The 12,132-nt window shown below is 38.5% G+C and overlaps 1 protein-coding gene across 1 annotated transcript in view; it reads right to left on the bottom strand.

The window, feature by feature from the left end:
• Positions 1-10,331, bottom strand: part of SEMA3E (semaphorin 3E) — a 249,828-nt gene extending 239,497 nt beyond the window's left edge. Inside the window, exon 1 of the mRNA XM_024559078.3 lies at positions 9,625-10,331. Within this exon, the coding sequence (XP_024414846.2) occupies positions 9,625-9,739 (115 nt within the window). The 5' untranslated portion in view covers positions 9,740-10,331. The remainder of the gene's footprint in view (positions 1-9,624) is intronic.
• Positions 10,332-12,132: the final 1,801 nt, after the last annotated feature.

Raw genomic sequence — 12,132 nt, 5'->3', positions numbered from 1 at the left:
GTGAAGCTCCCTTGTAGCATCACCCCAGACACTTACCCCCGGGTGTCTCCTGCTGAAGTGCGCATTAAGAATCACCATCAGGGCTTGTGAAACTCAGAGCCCCAGGATCACTGATGCAATAGGCCTGATTTAGTAGCTCCCAGGAGAGGCCGATGCTGCCAGTCCTGGCCACCTTGCACAGCGCTGGTTTAACCCCAGCTTCTATCTCCTCTCTAGTTTGAAGAGGAGCAGAAAAAAAAATCATAAACAACATCATGTCTTCTGCAATTAAATTCTCCTAAGCCTTCCCTTAGGTGAATAATATAGTACTGATTCTACCTCTTAAAAAATAAAATAAGCCTGTATAATTTTATCATTTTGACCATATGTGGAAGGCAACAGCAACAAAAACAACCAAATGTTTTCTTTAGTTTTTTATTAAAAAGATACTAAATACCCAGCCTTCAATTATAGTCTTTAGGAATGATCTGAATAAATCATTTTATTCTATCCACAAAGATCTTACCAAAACAACAATCCTTGCCCTCAAAGATCTTAAAATATATTTAAAAACATATATAGAAATTAGAGAACAGTATAAGCCGACACAACACAATGTCATACATCTCCACGGTACAGTTAAATTTTCTACAAGAAGCTCATGAGATAGAAAGCCAGTGTTCATTAGCCCCAGAAGTTCAATGATTTAGCAAGAAAAATACAGCATAAAATAGGATACACTGTAGACTGAAACCCGGAGTTGTAAAAGTGTATGCCCATACTCTTTCCACTAGATCATGCTAATAAAATTTGCAGAAGTGTTTTGGAGAAATTAGCCTCACTGGGAGGTCTGGTAAGGAGAGGCAAAGAATTGAAAGGATCTCAGAAAGCACAGAGTCCATAATAAACTTTCTGACTCGGGGTTAGGAAAAAAGCAATCAGTAGGCATAAATAGCTACACTGCAGTGCTGTCAGCCTCTTTGACTTCAGTTCCACAGTGTATGTTGAGCTTTGAATTTAAAGCCCTCCTCAGTTCCCATTATTTCCTGGGAGGGAACTGGTAGGAAGGAAAGAGACAGTGTCCCCAGATAACCTCTATTTTCTTCCTCTTTGATTCCCATTTTCTTTGCTGCTTTTCTGGTTCTGAAATTGGTCCAAACACCTAAAATCACCAGTGTGACTTAGCCTTCCGGATGCTGCTGCTTGCTCTATGCTGTGAATAAAAATCCCTCTTCATTCTAGTTTCAATGAATTAAAACTCAAAACTCAGAGAAAACAAACCAAAACTGCATAGAAATAGGTTGACATAAATACTGTTCGAACTTAAGTTTAGCCACAGTGTGGATGGCAGACAGTGTTCTCTCCTATTCAGTATCCTAATTCTTTCCCTCGTCAATTCCCCGTAGTCCTGTGGTGCCTGGGAGCATCAGCTTCGCACTAGAGAAATACGCTAAACAAAGAGGGCAAGTTCCAGGGAGCTCATAAGTTATTTAGTTTAATATTTCATTTCCTAAGTCATGAATTTCAACACATTTTGAATGCTTAATGACTATAATTAAATTAAAAAAAATTTAACCGTCACATTTTCTATTCATTGAATTAGACAGCAAAAATGAAATATCACGGGTAAACTGAAGACCAATAAATACATATCATTCTGTAACAGTATCTTTTCTTTCTACATGTGGTTTAAGGTGAGGAAGAAATAAAAACCTCTTTCTGGAAAAGAAGCAGGGGGGAGAAAAAGAGGAAGAGGGGTAGTGACACCACGGGTGGGTAGTGAAAGGATGGGGTGATGAGGACAAAATAAAGGGCTTGTGGTCATCACCCAGGAAAGCCACATGCACCAAAAAGTGGATTGTCAGGGGTTGGAGGCGGGTGCTAAATAGGTGAAGCATAGAGGTTTTTGAAAGGGCAGTGAAAACATTCTGTATGATAGTATCAGGATGGGTACATGTCATCATACCTTTGCTCAAACCTGTAGAATGTACACCACCACGAGTAAACCCTGAGATGAACTATGTGTCAATGTAGGTTCATCCATGGTAACATAAGCACCGCTTTGGCGGAGGCTGTTGATAATTGGGAGGTTATGCATGTGTGAGGACAGGGGTATTGGGGAAATCTCTGTTCCTTCCTCTTAATTTTGCTGGAAACCTAAAGCTTCTCAAAAAAATAAAGTCTTTGAAAAGGGGGAGAGGGAGTAGATTTAAAAGCAACAACAACAACAAAAGAACACTGGTTACAGATGACAGCATATAGCTGGTGTGTCAGGATCCTGTGTGGAGGCCCCAGCCATTTCACTACAATGGCCACTGAGGGACAGGGGGGTGAATAGGCAGAGAAAGCGCTAGTCTTTCTCCTAATGTGTGTTTTACCAAAGGAGCCATAAATAGCTTTTCAGGATTCCTTAGTTTCCTTGGTACTCCTCACCCCACCCCCATCAGATTTTCCTTTAAAAACACTGCCCCAAATCACTTTGTTTTAGTCGTATACTCACTTAACAGCATTTATTGAACACCTACTAAGTGTCAGGAATGGTGCTCCACACCAGACATCTTACCTGTTTGTCCAGGGTCAGGTAGAATAGAAAGCATTCTTTCACTTTCAAAACAAACAACACATGCTGGGCTGGCCGCTGTTTGTAGGACACTGTTTAGTTTAACCTTTAACAGTGTAGTCTGGCCTTAGAATATTAGTTCTTTTGTGCTTCACAAAGCTGGGTCTACAATTACCTTTGTTAGTAACTTGTTTACTTTGTGGCTTTAGTCTGCTGTCTCCAAGGTTCCATCAGGCAAAGTTCTGATTTTAAATTATCAACAAAATTCTACAGTAACTTACAAACATGAGAGCCGCCAATATCTCGTGTTCTTTCTAGTCATTTATTCCAACAGGGACTGGATTCATGAAAGAAACATCTTTGCTTTCAAGTAAAAAACAGATGATTAAGGATCTTCCCTTGTTTTAAGTTATAAATTAATAATTAACTCATGACCGCTTTTAGGATAAAAGAGGAAAGGAGGGTAGGCTAATTCTCTCCGAATCTCTTCTGATTGATTGAAGAACTTAGACAAAGTTTCCTAAGGGTAAAATTTTTGCCACATTAATTTGTATTATCTGATGTAACCCTCTGAGGGTACTGCACGTTATACATTACCCCCTTTTAAAGATGAGGCAATTATGCTCAGCAAAGATAAGTAAATCATTCAGGTCACGCAGCCAGAAGCAAGGTTCACAGTAGGTACGACTCACCCAAAGTCTAGAACAGGGCAGTGTTCTGTATCTAATACCTGGGCCCGCACTCCTTTGCGGTATACATTGCCAAGGCTGCGAGCTAAATCCTTGAGAGAGAGCAGTGAGAGCTGAGAGTTTAGTTACCAGGGGTAGAAGCAGAAATGCATTTCTAAAGCTCAGAAATCAGGCAAATCATGGATCTCTCTTTATTTTTTTTTCCATACTAGTCGTGGAGGCAAGATTAACAAGAAAATGGGGCCATATGGCGGGAATATCTTGTACTGGCCATTAGCACTAAGGCTGAAAACTTCCCGAGTCATCAGTTGCCTGGTCCACCACCAGGGCCATGTGAAAATGAAATCAAGTTAGCAGATCCACAGACATTTCCGTTCTTGAAATCACCACATTCATTGACAGAAAATGTTCTATTAATATCACAGACTATAACACTTGGTTCAAATGGGGCATTAACACATCCTTTTCACTCATAGTCCAGAAAATCCTGCCTATAAATTATCCACTCTTGTCATTACCATAATTATCATGAACATAAAAAATAATGCTTGCTTAAATTAAGTGTAAGAAATAGCTAATGACTTTGATAATTTCTCTTATGCCTCAAACGGTACTCAAAACCACACTGTGAAAAATTGTTAAAATAATCATTATCATTTGTAAAATTTAAATACTATTCCAAAATGTCAGATGTTGTGCCAAAGACTACTAACAACATTGGGCCCTGTTTATTGAAACTGAGAAAATAATTTGAATCTTCACTCTGCACCTTTTCGGGAAATGTTGAAGGGGTATGATTTCAGTTATGTTGTGTTTGAATTTCTCTGAGAATGACCTTCCGAGGCCACTTCAGCACTGCAGGGGCTCTGTAGGATGGGGCATGCATGCATAGTGCCATTTCTGGATTCCTGCAGACCAAATTCCTCTGCTAAACCACAGACAGGTTTTACACACAAAGATAAAGGAGTAGTCTTTGCATGCTCTCCCCCTAAGAACTCCCAATGATGAGTCCAGCAGATAACTGATGAAATAAAACTGGCTCAGCTGACAGTTAACAGTTTTCACCAGCAATGACCAATTTGATGTTTGATGCCTTATTATGTGATCATGGAACTGAGACCACCGAGTGATCTCATCCCAGACAGAAAGAAGAGGCCCCCTCGGTGAAATGCTCTTAGGCTGAATAACAAATCTAACATGGACAGCAAAATAATGAGATCCCAAATTTTTGAAAGAATATTTCATTGTAACAAAATGACCATTGCATATATTGATTAGTCAAGAAAGTATTGGTTCTTTATTGTGTATGGAACAGTGTCCTCGCAAAATTTTTAAGAAATGATTTTATACAATTATGTTTCCATCCAAAATTGGCCTAGTTCATTTATTTACCAATTTCATTTACTGCTTTTCTTAACTTTGACTTTCCCTCACCCTATTTCTATAGTAAAGGATAACTGTGTTCCCAATGGAATAGCCAACATTCAGATATGAACTAAAAGACTCTTAGACCCATTCAGGGGCCTTTGTATGTCCAGATGCACTTCTGTGAAGCACAGGCAATATTTGTCTGCAATATATATAAAAATGCAAAGAATAGCACTATCCAAAATCCTTATACAGACTTCTTCTATAGGTACATTCTGTGTAAACCAAACTCAACAAAACATTGTAATTCCTTTCATTTCACCCAGTGGCTTAAAAATACACACACACACACACACACACACACAGTTTCCCTTACTTAATTCTCAGTGATTCCCCGTAATGAGATCTGGGCATGATGGTTCATATTTACTTCTGGGTCCTATTTTAACTACTTTCTTCATAAGTGATGCCTCACGACCAGTTTTTATTTATTAACCACACAGGGACGTGTGACGAATGTCACTATTGATGATACCTAGTCACTGCGGAAGAAACAAAGCTATGTGTGTCGGGTCAGGAAAAACTGGCTTGGTCACTGCCTCTCTTTTACCTGCCCTAGACACAAAATAAATGCTCCAGCGTCCAGGATGATCGTGCAAAAACGTTCTTCTAAAATTCTGTCCCTTTTTTCCATGTATATAAATGGAAAAAAAAATTTAAATGTAACATGTAAAGCAAATGCATGTAATAAATGAATATATGCACACTTTTATAACAAAAAAATACTGATTGAATTTTGGGAAACACACGGTGACATAATCATCTCCTAAATTATTATAACTAGAGGTAAAAGGTATGGAAAATGGGATTTGGAGTGCATGAAATCTATGAAGACAAACCACGATTTTATGCTAATTAGGACCAACTTCTGTTTTCTGTAGCACTTACTGATATCCAAACTCATGCCATTTTCAAAGGTTTTTCTCTTTAGGACACATTTGCTTTCAACCTCAGTTTATAGCAATCTTCAGGAAACATTAATAATGTAATTTTTAGGTTAGAAAATGCTTTCCCAGATATCGGCGCTCCATTTGATTCTCTCAAAAACCCAGTAAGATAGAGGAAGAAAGCACCATTAGGGTCCTTATTTTCAACTTAAGGAAACTGATACACAGTTACCAATAGTTTAGCAGGAGTGTCAAACTCATTTTCTCCGGGGGCCACATCAGCCTCGCAGTTGCCTTCAAAGGGCCGAATGTAATTTTAGGACTGTATAAATGTAACTACTCCTTAACTAGGGGCAAGGAGCCCAACGCTGCCGGATAGAAACAAGGAGCCGGCCGGATAAAAGAAGGTGGAGGGCCGGATTCAGCCGGCGGGCTTTTGCCACCTGTGGTTCAAGGGGAAGGACTTCAGCTGTAGACGCCTCTGACTACAAATTCTGAGCTCTCTGAACTGTGACAAATCTGTATAAAATATTTATAAATCCATGTAGATGAACACTCTCTACCCCACTTTCTATACGTAGGGATGTATATTTGATGCTCAAATCTACAGTTATAATGGTAATATATTTTAGGAATGATCTGCCATATCCATGCCTTTATTCAGCTACCTTTTCACCGAACATCCTCTGCTGAAGCAGCCATTGTCCCTTGGCCTCTGTGATTGTGTTGTTCCTTATTGGGACTTGGAACACCTATCCCATCTGCCAAGCTCCCTTGATTGAATTTCTGGGGCTTTCCATGGGCATTGGGGTTTCTTCTATGACACAGGGCTTTGCTCCTTTGTTGTTGTCTTCTTTGAGCTCCATTATCAAAAAAGTTATTTGTGCCTTCCCTGTAACCTCATTAATGCAGGATGATGAAAGATAAGGTGAGAACAGACATCAACAGAGGGAAGTGAATCTACCAGGACTCTTTCCTTCCCTTCTGTCATGAGGACCAGAGCTACTTTTCAAGGAAATTCCTGGGGTTGAATATTATAAACTTGAATTAGTCACGTGAATATTACCCTTTTTACGGTATTGGCTATAAAGTTAGCTATATTCTTAAATATTCATAAACTTTTAAATACTTGCCTGATATAGTTAATCTCAACTCACATCTTTACTGAAAATTCTTACAGAGTAGGACAAAAATCTTGCCCTTTTAATCTCTGCTAGGTCTTTATTTGTTAACCCCACTTACCTTGTACCTATAAAACACATTAAAATATATGTATTGCCCCAGCAAGGGTAAATATCTCATTTTTAATCAAGTAGTCTTGTGCTGTTAGCACTTTTGCTTAAGATGGAGTGGAGTGAAAATTCAGCAACAAGAGGGAGGAATTCAGCTTCATCTCTCTGTGGAAAGTGAGGCAGAAGATGCTCTGTATCTGACACCAACTTTCTGCCTTGTCTCCCTCCTTCTCTGCCTCTTCTCCCTTTTAGTCCTAATGGTCTCTTCTCAAGCTGTGCTTTAGAACATGCCACTTTCAAAGGTAGAGATGGATGGAGAAGAAAGAAAAAGAGAATTGCTGGATTGTTTTTCTCTCTGGACAAATTTTCATATAATTTAACTCAAGCTTTGTATATGACTCTTTGGGAAGAGACCTAGGCTTGTGGTCTCAAGAGTCATCTTGATAATGGAGGATATAAGAAAAATGCTTGTCCATCTCCCATATGGCATAGAGCACAGCTACGAAATGAATCCTTGGGTTAATGCAGTAGGCCACCTCCCGGAAGGTGGGGTCAGGCAGCAGTGCCAAGGTGCTACATTGCTTAACCTAGTGCCTCTTGTTTTGAAGGATCAAGCACTTGTTTATAATTTTAATGACCTAAGTCACCACCTGCTGATTTTACCATTTCTGATATCATTTAAGGTAGCAAAGATTATACTCAGAAATATCCTACCCATAGTTTTTAGATGCTTCTAAATGTCCATTGAATTCCAAAAGGTAGAGTGGTAAATGGGCTCTTCATCTCTCATTGATGGGACTGCATGGCCCTGCTCTGACAGTCCACTGCTTTCCTTTCCAGGGGGCATTTGCTATGTTGTGTTGCATCTACAGTGTGATCTCTTAGCTGACTTTGTTAACTAAACTGCACAAGTGAGAACATTCTATTTTCAGGTAACTCTATACTGTCTTTGTATGAAAAGCACAATATTGCACGTTCTCAGTTAGTGCCATGAAAGCCAAAGGGAAATTTTGTGGGAGTCCTCAGTCTAGTGCGCACACAGATTCTCACAGTTCTACTTCCACACCATTTAACACAATTCATAAAATCAGTTACAGTTATCCCTTTAATTTAGAGAGATTTAGTGAAGGTGAACCCGATAACTATAGTATGCATAGCATTTAGTTGCATTAGAGAGTTTTGGTATTCTCTGACCAAATTATAAGTCTTCTAGTGAAATATTAAAATGAGATTTGAAAACATATTGATATTGATCTATCAGAAAACAAGAACCCTAATAATGAGGTACAAAAGGTTAACTATAGGCATAATGGAAGGGTACCTTGCCCAAACTGACAGCTTATGTATCCACTTGTACACGTAAGAAAAACAACCCATTTATAATGTTTTTTTCTGACATCCATATTTGTTCATATTCCTTCATGTCAAATTTCTACACCTTGATATATTTGATCATCACCTCTCAGAAATATGCATTTTGATACACACCATGATACATCTTCCCAAATCAAATGATGTCTATTAATGCTAAGTACTGTATTTTAAAACTTTACACATTTAGTGCCAATGTGTCTCTTAAATTCATATTACCTACTGGAGAGTGTTACAGGAAATCAAGTTAAACTAAAGGAAAAATTCATAGATTGTAGTTATTCTAAAAATGAGAGATTTATATGGTTAAAATTAACTGTTGATTGTCCAATAAAAAGACAAAAAAGACAAAAGACACGTCATTTAAAACTGAGACAGGTCTTCCTTTTTGTCTCTCCTACTGATAAACATTACACCTGTATTTTAAAAACACAGACTTCTGTTCATTCTACTGTGGGGGGCAATTTGAAAGCTTACACAATTGAAAAATGGTTCTTATGTAATTTCTCTTGTTGCATCTATTATCTGTCTCAGTGTATGCTAATAATAAATACTTCTTTCCTGAAAATTTATTCCAAATTTCTTTTAAATCAGCAAAGTCACTTTCTCAGAGTGTGGGTTTCATTTGTTGCTTGTTTGCTGCTTTACAGGAAAAATCACCAAACCTATTCATGACTGGCTTTTACTGATCCTGGTGCAAAAGCAATCTTTTGATCATTTGTTTATGACTAAAAGCTGCTTTAAAAGACATAGTTGCAGAACTAAATATTTAAGTACTCTGATCAGCAGGTAAGCAGTATGAATTTATATTAAAAAATTAATGCAAATGAGTAGTATCTAGTATTTTAATCAATATATACCATTCACAAAAATTGCTAATAAACTCTATATTTTTTGCCACCTGTAAAAAATTGTAATAATTCAACAAGAAATCTAAGTTATTTCAGATGTTGGTCATTTTAATTACATGATTAGCACTTTGTTATGAGTAAAGACTCATTTTGCTTGGCAGGAATTTTCTTTCTTCCTCCCCTCATCCCCACTGTGGACAACACAAAACAACAAAACAATTGCACCTCCACTTCTAAAGCCCTTCCCAGACACCCTTGTCTCCCACAAACTGGTATTTAAATACCAACTGATAACTCGCTGTGTATTCTGCCCCTCAAGGCTATTAACAACCTGAGTTCTACCCTCTTCTGTTGTGTCTGCTAATGAGTGAACTTCTCACTCATTAGCAGAAACCTAACATTTACAAGATAAAAATAACATCTGTAAGTTGGCACGTGATTTTGTACTACCTTCCACTCTGCTAAGATGACATGTTAATCAGAGGTACTTAGAATCTGAAGTCAGTTTTGCAACAATTTTTCAGGTGCATTTTAAGGGTCCGTGAAGACCAAAGACCTACGTTGAATGACTTTATTCATTTATTTAATTATTTATTTTTAACAAAAGGATCTGAAAAGGTGACCTACCTTTATGCGTCAGGCGTAACCGGGGGTGAGTGGTATCAGCTGTGTGACCTGCTGTCCAGAGCTCCAGTAAGTAACCCCACAGGAGCCAGGTGAGAACGTACCCCGCGGATGCCATTCTGCCGCTCACCGTGCAAGCCCTCCGATCCTGAATTTAAGGCGGGTCTGAGTTTCACTTAGGACTCCCCTCCGGGGGCAGCGTGGGAGAGGCTTTGTGAGAAATCGAACGCGATGTCATCAGAGAGCACAGTTCCAACGTGCCATTTGTCAGGCGGTATTTAGATATGCAAAACCTTTCTTTCTCCGAGACAGTTGTTTAGAAGCTGGGAGCAGGAGGACATTCCAAGGAGTGAGTCTTCAGAGCCCTGTCCTGCGCTCTGTTCCGCAACTACGCCGGTAGGCTCCAGAAGAAACTGTATTTCTGAGTCACTCCTGCAAGCGGTTCATTCAGGAAAAAGCCCCCGAGCACACGCACCGCCTTCCTATCGCTCAGCTCTCCTCTCCTGGCCCCGGGAAGCCTCTCCGCCAGCCTCCGGCACTGACTTGCCAAACAGCTAGTTTTAATTCACCTTTCACCTTGCTAATTAAAAACAAGAAGTGTCAGTCCCTCCAGGAGTGGAGGATCCACCCTGCAGGGAGGGATGCCGTTCTGACAGCGAGCTGTGTTTACAGGGAAAGTTCAGGCAGGGTTGAGCGGCGTACTTGCTGTTTCTAGGAAGTGTTTCTGCTGCACGTGCCCCGCTCCCACCTCCCCCTCCCGGCTCCAAGGCCGCGTCACTGCGCAGCGGGAGGAAAGTCAGTGCAGTTGTGATGGGAAAGGGGCAATCAGGGGCGAGCACGGTGCATGTGACAGGCAGATTATTTAAGAATATGTAACAAATAAGGATGTTGTGGCAGGGAGGGCGTTTAAATGCTCAGTCACCAAGAATAACCCTTAAGTAAATATTAATTCATTTTAAACCATCAATTTGTCACCGTCTAGTACCTAAATCGATTTTCTTTAGCGTTTCCACTGAAATTTTTTTCACATTTATGGTTCTTCATATTGATTATATCTTACAAATGTTATTTTTAACTCTTGAAGAGCAGTGTATCTCAAGAGCCCGAGTAGAAAATGTTCTCTCTGTTTCATAGATGTGGTAGGTCTGACAAGTTATTTTGCTGAGGCAAATTCTTCACATCAGTTAAGAGCAGATCATACATTTTAACTGAAATTTAAGACTAATTTAAATTTTCAAGTAATTTTCTCCTACTTAAGGTAACTAAGGAAAAGCTGAGATTTTCTATCCAACAGACCCCAATAAAGCATGTATTAGAAAACTCAGGATGTGAAATACTTTTGGATTCAATTGCTGTGCACTTTCAGAGTTTATTTTCCTAGACACTACTTTGTGTAAATAAGCTTAACACAATAGGTCAACTTTACAATCCGCTTTCAATCAATCTCAAAAACTAAACCAAACACTCTGTAGCTGTTGGCATGGAAATGAACAGTATTATTTTAAGATATCAATGAACTTGAATAGGTTTTTGATAGTTGAGAGTTAAATGGTAAACAAATTTTGACTGATAAAACGTTTTCTTATTTGGTATTTTAAATGATAATGATTAAGGACACTTTGAGAGAGATGTTTTTTAAATCAGGTAATTATTGCAAAAAGATAATACAGGTTACCCTGATAGTTTGCATTATACATGTATATAAACAAATGTAGAGCTGGGCATTCTCTACCCATTTTCCTAGGCATGATATATTCTATTACAAGAAGAGTATATTTAGCAAAATGTAAATGTAACTGGATATTATAAATAATTAGGTTTCCAAGGTCTAAAAAAGATAACAAATGCTAAACATTATTTAACAGTGAATCACATGAAGTATTTAGAGACTTTTAACCTGGGGTGGTTTCTGTAGGCACTCGCATATTTTTAAAACCAGTCTGATGAGCTACAGAGCTAAAAGTTGTAAATGTGATATATTGTACCTTTGGAATCCTCTTTCACTTTCTTCCAGAATTGAAGTAACTAGAGAGTAAATAGAAGCTTTTACATGTGTTATCTAATGGTAAGATTCTGGAAAAGTAAATATAACTTTTATTACAAATATATCGCTACTTTCATACACCTAAAATTTTACCTAAGATTACACAACGCATGTCCTAAATCAGTCATGTAACTGAGACAGTGTAAGACGTATCCAATTTCATTAGGATATCAATCACACACCAGTAAGTATCAATGCGGGAATAAATGTTATGAATACCAGTTACATACATACAAGCTACATACTGAAATTCATCTTCAGTTTTACATGTTATCCTTCATATTAGGAGAGTAAGACATGTCACATGCCACAGTAATAAGTTTCTTTGGTTTTCTCAAAATGAGCTTTGGTTTATCCTCTGTCATCAATGCCATTGCATTTTCCCTTTAATTCCTTTCTGTATCCTTCTACCTTTCTCTCTAGCCTACATTAAACTGCAGATGATGCCCAAAAAATTACTATTAAAA

Source organism: Desmodus rotundus, chromosome 6 (genome assembly GCF_022682495.2).
Source record: "Desmodus rotundus isolate HL8 chromosome 6, HLdesRot8A.1, whole genome shotgun sequence".
Lineage (NCBI taxonomy): Eukaryota > Metazoa > Chordata > Mammalia > Chiroptera > Phyllostomidae > Desmodus > Desmodus rotundus.
This window is presented reverse-complemented; position numbering and strand designations above follow the sequence as displayed.